The sequence below is a fragment of the Chiloscyllium plagiosum genome, chromosome 16 (genome assembly GCF_004010195.1).
Source record: "Chiloscyllium plagiosum isolate BGI_BamShark_2017 chromosome 16, ASM401019v2, whole genome shotgun sequence".
NCBI lineage: Eukaryota > Metazoa > Chordata > Chondrichthyes > Orectolobiformes > Hemiscylliidae > Chiloscyllium > Chiloscyllium plagiosum.
The window spans coordinates 75,925,069-75,933,650 of NC_057725.1; the positions used below are offsets into that span (position 1 = coordinate 75,925,069).

General features: G+C 44.6%; 1 protein-coding gene across 1 annotated transcript in view; it reads right to left on the reverse strand.

The window, feature by feature from the left end:
* LOC122558021 (ciliogenesis and planar polarity effector 1-like) overlaps positions 1–8,582 on the reverse strand; it is a 77,987-nt gene that overhangs the window by 4,894 nt on the left and 64,511 nt on the right. The window contains exons 10-11 of the mRNA XM_043706355.1: positions 7,932–8,086; positions 5,766–5,863 (exon numbers count right to left, since the gene is read on the reverse strand). Of these exons, the coding sequence (XP_043562290.1) occupies positions 5,766–5,863; positions 7,932–8,086 (253 nt within the window). The remainder of the gene's footprint in view (positions 1–5,765; positions 5,864–7,931; positions 8,087–8,582) is intronic.

Below are 8,582 nucleotides of genomic sequence, written 5' to 3' on the forward strand. Positions count from 1 at the left end.
AGCACAGCAGTTCAGGCAGCATCCGAGGAGCAGTAAAATCGATGTTTCGGACAAAAGCCCTTCACTCTTTTATCTCTCCACCCTTCAGGCTCTCTGCCTGTATTCCTGATGAAGGGCTTTTGTCCGAAACATCGATTTTACTGCTCCTCGGATGCTGCCTGAACTGCTGTGCTTTTCCAGCACCACTAAACCATGACTATCAACCCTTTCTTTGTCTGCCTAACTTTCATTCTCTCTTTCTCTCTCTGGGCTCCATTGCCATCTATCCACTTACTCCTTTTCATCCCCAGTCCCTATCCTCAGAATAATTCCCATCTTTTCCCAGCTGCTATCAGTTCTTAAAAAGAGTCATAGAGTCATAAGGTTGGCTCAGTGGTTAGCACTGCTGCCTCACAGCACCAGGGTCCCAGGTTCGATTCCAGCCTCGGGCGATTGTCTGTGTGGTGTTTGCACATTCTCCCCGTGTCTGCATGGGTTTGCTCTGATTTCCTCCCACAATCCAAACATGTGTTGGTTAGGTGAACGGCCATGCTAAATTGCCCATAGTGATAGATGCATTAATCAGAGGGAAATGGGTCTGGTCGGGTTACTCTTTGGAGGGTCAGTGTGGACTTGTTGGGCCAAATGGCCTGTTTCCACACTGTAGGGAATCTAATCTTAGAGTCATACAGCTCAAAACAGACCCTTTGGTCCAACCAGACCATGCTGAACATAATCTCAAACTAAACTAGTCCCACCTGCCTGCTCCTGGCCCATAACCCTCCAAACCTTTCCTATTCATGTACTTAACCAAACGTTCCCACATCCACCACTTGCTCAGCAAGTTCATTCTGCATGTGAACCATCCTCGGTCAATAACTTGCCCCTTATGTCTTTTTAAAATTTTTCTCCTCTCACCTTAAAATTATGTGCCGAGTCTGGAAATTCCCCCATCCTAGGGAAAAGACAGCTACCATTAACTCTATCCATACCTCTCATTATTTAGTAAACCTGAGGTCACCTCTCAACCTCCTACACTCCAGTAAAAATAAATTTGAGATTTTCTTTATAACTCTACCCTTGTTTGTTGTACCAGAATGCAATACCTCACATTTATCCAGACTGAACTCCATCTGCCATTTTTCAGCCCAATGACCCATTTGATCAAGATCCCTTTGCAACCTTGGAAACCTTCCTCACTGTCCGCTACGCCACCAATTTTGGTGTCATCCGCAAATGTACTAACCATGCCTTCCATATTCTCATCCAACTCATTGATATAAATGACTAACAACAGTAGACCCAGAACCGATCCCTGTGGAACACTGCTGGTCACAGGCCTCCAGTCTGAAAAGTAACCCTCCACCATTACTCTCTCTCTCTCCTGCTGTTTAGCCAATTATATATCCAATTGGCAAACTCACCCTGAATCCCATTTGACCAACTTTACTAATTAGTCCACCATGCAGAATCTTGTCAAAAGCTTTTACTAAAATCCAAGTAAACAATGTCTATTGCTCCGCCATCCTCAATCGTTTTGGTAACTTCGTCAAAAAATTCAGTCAAGTTTGTGTGACATGATTTTCCTTGCACAAAACCACGCTGACTATCCCTAATAAATGTCTGCCTCGCTAAATGTCGGTAATCCTATCTTTTATCATCACCTCAAACAATTTACCCACAACCGAAGACAGACTCACAGGTCTATAGTCCCCCGGTTTCTCATTACAACCTTTCTTATATAAAAGCACTACTTTAGCCACCCTCCAGCCATCAGGTACCTCCTCAGTAATTATAGATGATATAAATATTTCTGCAAGTGGTCTTACAATTTCCTCCCTTACTTCCCACAATGTTCTGGGATACATTAGATCAGGTCCCAGGGATTTATGAACCTTTATATTCTCCCAGACATCCTGAACTTCCTTTTCTGTAATGTGAACTGTTTTTAAAGTATCAAAGTTTATTTCTTTGCATTTGCTAGACTCCATTTCTTTCTCCACAGTAAAAATTGATGCAAAATATTCACTCAATATCTCTCCCACCTCCTGGGGTTCAACACAAAGATGACCTCATGGATCTGTAAGTTACTGGACTCAGAATAGTAAGTGTGCTTTCTCTCCACAGATACTGCCAAACTTGCTGAGCTTTCCAGCAATTTGTTGTGATCATAATCTAGTTAGTTTTAATAATCTGGTTTGAGGGGCGCACGGTGGCTCAGTGGTTAGCACTTCTGCCTCACAGCGGTAGGAACCCGGGTTCGATTCCCGGCTCGGGCAAATGCCTGTGTGGAGTTTGCACGTTCTCCCCGTGTCTGTGTGGGCTTCCTCCAGGTGCTCTGGTTTCCTCCCACAGTCCAAAGATGTGCAGGTCAGGTGAATTGGCCGTGCTACATTTTCTTAGTGTTAGATGGATTAGTCATGGGTAAATATAGGGGAATGGGTGGGTTACTCTTCGAAGGGTTGGTGTGGACTTGTTGGGCCGAAGGGCCTGTTTCCACACTGTAGGGATTCTAATCTAATCTAATAGGCGACCTTATAATAAAAAATTGAACAAAGTGGGTGAGGGATCAAAATGCTACATTCCCAACTATCCCCGATAATAGGAATATTGAACAGGAGTAGGCTGTTCAGCCCATTGACCCTCCCCCCCACCATTTGCATGGTCATGGCTGACTGAACACGTTTACTCACCCATCCCCATAACACATAATGTTTGCCTTGCTGCCAAACAAGAATCCATCCAGCACCACTTTGAAAATATTCAATGATCCCATCTCCACCAGCTTCTGAGTAGTGAGTTCCAAAGTCTAAGATACTTAGAGAGAAAATTCCTCTCCTCTCTATCTAAACGTGGCATTCCAAATTTGAAAACTGAGCTGCCTAATTCTGGAGTGACCCACAAGAAGGAACATCCCTTCCACTTCCATCTTGTTAAAACTATTGTACGTTTTAATCATGTCACTGCTTAGGTTTCTGAACTCTAGCAGATACATGCCCTGCCTGTCCAACCTTTCCTCAGAAGACAGCCTACTCATTCTAGGTATGAATGTACCAAACCACTTCTGAAACGGGGCAGATCTCCTTCCATGAAGGACATAAGTGAACCAGATGGATCTTATCAAATTTGGCAGCGGTTACATGGTCCCCATTAGGCCAGCTCTTTATTTAAACCAGTCTTGAACATCTGCTGTACTAGGATTTAAACCCATGCCCTAGAACATTAGCCTGGGGCTCTGGATGATAATGAGGAGGAAAAAGTGAGGACTTCAGATGGAGGCCAGGTAGCATCTGAGGAGCAGGAGAATCAACGTTTCAGGCTTAAGCCCTTACTCAGGAATGTAAGTCCACACTACCCCACCACTTCTCCAAGAATTCACTCAGGGGCTTGGCACTCACTGCCTGAAAGGGTGGTAATGGCAGAACCTCTCTTCTGATTGACAAGCATCTGGATATGCACGTGACAGGCAAGAACTTGCAGGTGGACCCCTTTTTGGAAATGGGATGAAGCTGGCTTGCTCATTTTTCAGCTGAAACAGCTGCAATGGCTAATCGGCTCTTTCTGTGCCATAAATCTATGTTTCCATGATTCGAGGAGTCCAAAGTCCCTGCATTTGTCTGGACATGTGAAGCTTCAACAATACACAACAAAATCCAGCCATTTGACTGGCACGCCATTCACAATCTTCCACAGGCCCTCCCTCCCTCCATCACCATCATTGGCAGCAGGATGTACCATCGCATAAAAGGCACTGCAGTAACTCACCCAAGGCCCCGTCAACCTCCTGTTCAAAGAAAGGGTCACTGGACCTGAAACATTAACTGATTTTTCTTCACAGATGCTGCCAGATCAACTGAGCTTTACTAGCAATTTCTGCTTTAGGTTGTATTGGAAATATATTACCGTTCCTTCACTGTCACTGGGTCAAACACCTGGAACTCTCTCTGTACCTACAGCACACGGACTGCAGCAGCACCACCTTCTGAACACAGGGAGTATGGGAATAGCTGCATTGCTCTAGCAGACACTGGAACAGACACATGGCTCTGAATGGCTTCTGTGCTGACACCTTTGTCATTCTAATGGAGCAAGGGTAGTACATGGTAATCTTTCCAGCAAAGTCCACCATCTATGAAGTAAATAAACAAATGTCTCTCTCCTTCACCACAGACCCACTGCTGGGACTTTGCTGAACCCAGCCTTGGGTGAAAATAACTCGGGCCAGTGTGTTGCCACAGGGAGGTGGTTTGTCTCTTACAGCTGGTGAAAGGACTCTGGCCAAAAGGTCCCTCTCTCTACGTGGTCAATGCCTGAAGAATACACTCAATGATGGAGCTTCCTCAGCCCTTTGGGGTACAGAACTCCAAAGATTCACCACTCACTGACTGAAGAAATTGTCTTCATCTCAGTCCCAACTGACTCTTCTCATATTCTGAGTGACCCTCCGGTTTGAGATCCCCAGCTGGGAGAAGTACTCTTTCTATACCCACCCTGTCAGGTCCTGCAAGAGTTGTTTACTTCTGAATCAATCCCCTTTTATGCTTTTAAGTTGGAGAGAATACAGGCCCCTTATCCTCAATTTCTCTCCACCTCACGGAGACTAAATCTCTGCTATGCTGAATTGGTCCAGCAATTCCCAAGGTAAAAACAATGACTGCAGATGCTGGAAACCAGATTCTGGATTAATGGTGCTGGAAGAGCACAGCAGTTCAGGCAGCATCCGAGGAGCAGTACATCCTGATGAAGGGCTTTTGCCCGAAACGTCAATTTTACTGCTCCTCGGATGCTGCCTGAACTGTAGTGCTCTTCTAGCACCACTAATCCAGCAATTCCCAAACTCTTTCAGACCCACAGAAGTCTGGTAAGCGCCTAATATATTACCATCAGTTTTGGAAACCGGAGTTTACATTACAGGAGTGGTTTTTGGTCAGTCCTGTGAAGATTCTCTTTTAAATATCGGAATGTCATTTGGACAGTGACCTAAGTGTATCATTTCCAAGAAGGCATGGGATTTCACTCAGCTGCCTAGCAGGCCACTGTCATGCTCATAATTTGATACACTTATATGGGCGAAGTATACAGATCAGGATATTTTTCCTGTTTTGACTTTAGAATGGAAGAATCAAGTCCGTTCTGAGAAATCAGTCACCTCAGCAGAAATGGATCCCAGTCAGTGGAGATCCCAAATCAGAAAAGCTTGTAATGAAGTCTTTAAGTTGTTAGATCTGAGAAACTTCAAGTCACCAGAATTGTGAAATGTTCATGCCAATGAGCTCAGAATGGATTCATAAAACTGTCTCCTCTGACCAAGAGAACGGGGAGGAATCAATAAACACAGATAGAGTTGAAATAGGAGCGAAATTTCCCTGGAATTGAATATCTTTAAAAATAGTGTGGAGAAACTTCACAATGAAAAACAAAGAACTGCAAATACTGGAAATCAGAAATTGCTGCAAAGACTCAACAGGTCTGGCAGTATCTGTGGGAAAAAAGCAGAGTTAACGTTTCGGGTCCAGTGACCTTTCTTCAGAATATCTGAAGGTTCTGGATCTGAAACATTAACTCTGCTTTCTCTCCACAGGTACTGCCGGACATACTGAGATTTTCCAGCAATTTCTGTTTTTGAAACTTCACAGGTTTGGATTTGGCCAACAGAACCAATCTCAGGGAAGCTTCCTTTATGAATTAAAATTCCTGTGCCCTTTTAGCACACCCACTTTCGAATACAGAGGCCACTGCTCTGTCACCAGCCTGTCCACTCGGCCCTTCCAAACCAGCACCAATACCTCACAGATTCTTCTCCTTCCATTTGCTCTTCCTGTTCTCCAAGTTGTTTGCTCTTGGACTCCTCCTGGGGAGTCTCCATTTCCAAGCTGTGCTCTATCTGAAATCAGAAAGCACTTTTATAATTCAACATGAGAGAAACTAAATGATTAAATTTAAAACCAATCTGAACAGTGAAGCTTTATCCCTGCATCTCTAAGTGCTCAAAGCTACTCCACGGGTCATTCTTACCAGTTGATTCAGTTCAGGACTCTGTCCACCAAAACAATAGAATGTTCTAGAACTAAACTCTGCATTCCAGTCTGAAGCTACCAGCAGAGAGGATGGCTGATCACAACACTCCATCACCAATTTCCAATTGTAGAGCGTTTGTTCATTATTGAAGGGCCTGCCCTTAGTCATCATATTTCACTCACAAACGATGATATGACATATACCTATCCATTGGGTATCTGACTTCCATTAGATCCCAGCCCAAACCACACTCTTAGGTATCTCTTCTTCTATAAGCCAGCTGAAAACTCTCAATAAGATTCCAGTCTGCACCTCACTCCTGGGTATCTGTTATTCTATATATAAACCAATAGATTAGATTCCAGTCTGTAATTCCAATATTTGTTATTCTATATATAAACCAGCCCGAACCCCCTTGATAAGATTCCCATGTGTAAACCACTCCTGGATATCTGTTACTCAATACATAAATCACTCTGAACCGCTCGATTAGATTCTAGTCTGTAACTCACTCTACTCAGGTCATAGAGTCATAAAGATGTGCAGCACGGAAACAGACCCTTCGGTCCAACCTGTCCATGCCGACCAAATCTAGTCCCACCTGCCAGCACCCGGCCCATATCCCTCCAAACCCTTCCTATTCATATACCCAGCCAGATGCCTCTTAAATGTTGCAATTGTACCAGTCTCCACCACTTCCTCCGGCAGCTCATTCCATACACGTCCCACCCTCTGTGTAAAAAGGTTGCCCCTCAGGTCTCTTTTATATCTTTCCCCCCTCACCCTAAACCTATGCCCTCTAGTTTTGGACACCCCCACCCCAGGGAAAAGACCTTGTCTGTTTATCCTATCCATGCCCCTCATGATGGTATAAACCTCTATAAGGTCACCCCTTAGCCTCCGATGTTCCAGGTGTTTGTTATTCTATCTATGAACTAATTCCCCGGGCCTCTCATTTTAGATTCCTGTTTGGAGCTGTGATAAGGGCAACAGATATACGGGAACACCATCCCCTGCATTTTCCCCTTCAAGCCACTCACCATGCTGATTTGGAAACATATCGCCGTTCCTTCAGTGTCACTGAGTCAAAATCCTGGAATTCCCTCCCTAAGGGCATTGTGGGTCACCCTACAGCACATGGACTGCAGTGGTTCAAGAAGGCAGCTCACCCCCACCTTCTCAAGGGGCAACTAGTGACGGGGCAGTTAATATTGGCCCAGCCAGCGACACCCACATCCCTCGAGTGAATACAATAAAACTCACACATGGGTATATGTTGAATTGCATATGAAATCAAAATCTACCAGCATATTCCCTCTCACTTACTACTTCTCCTCACCCACTCCTCCTCTGGCAGAGACGTTTGGAGTACTGGGCAGAGTTTTATTTTAACTGTAAAAATGAGGCTGGTGTAAGACATGTTTGCTTTTGCAATGTTGCATGCTGTAGCTCTCTGACCAAAGGTCCCTGTGTGAATGTTAGGATAGTGAGCAAATTTGGAAAGTTCGCTGTAATAATAACGTGGCCCAGTGGTAATGATTACAATAGCTAGTCAATATTTTATTGTCATGGTGTGAAACATAACATGGACCAGTGAAGACCCACATTGGTTCAAGCGTACACCATATTACCACCTTCTCAGGGCAGTCAGGGAAGGGCAATCAATGCTGGCGTTTTTAATGGTGCCCTTTGCTGACAAAAGAATAAAACATACCAGAGGAACTCTTCATAAGAAAGAGGATGGTAAGCTGGCTATGAACATGAACTGGCCAACCTGTTTGCTGCAACACTTACAGTTTCCCGACCAAATATGTAGCTCTACTGACCAATGCTTGCTGGGTTATCTAATCTTCCCCACCCTCACCGCTGTCCTGAACCATGTTCCACCCTGCACCACCACCATTTTACTTCAAACCCTTTGCATCCACATTTACCTTGTCTCTGGTGCTAGTTCGGGGCTTGGGCTTGATGCTGATCGATATATAGGGGCTGAAGGGAGTGCAGGCTCTTTGATCAGCATCACTGCCCTCCACCTCCACCTCCTCATATCCATTCAGATGTGTCTGAGTGAGCCCTTCACATTGATTGCCTAGAGGAATATAAAGATGGTGAGTTAGTGCACACCAGAAATTCCTGATGGGACCTGCTGGCACCCAGTTCCATTTCATGGCCTCATTTCTCAATCCCCCAATCAGCTCAGTAAGGACTACAAATATTTTGCTTGGAATATGAACTGGAAAACAGAAGCTTCCAATATTAGTGGTTTTTTTAATAAAACTGAGCAAAAAGTGGAATTGTGTGGAGCATTCACTGGTTACAGAAAAGCATGCACTTTCACACAGAACAATCCAGCGCAGAAGAGGCCCTTCGGCCCTCGATGTTGCGCCGACCTGTGAACTATTCTCAGCTCGTCCCCCTACACTATCCCAAAATCATCCATGTGCTTATCTAAGGATTGTTTAAATCTCCCTAATGTGGCTGAGTTGACTATATTAGCAGGTAGGGCATTCCACGCCCTTACCACACTGCGTAAATAACCTGTCTCTGGCATTTGTCTTAAATCTATCACCCCTCAATTTGTAGTT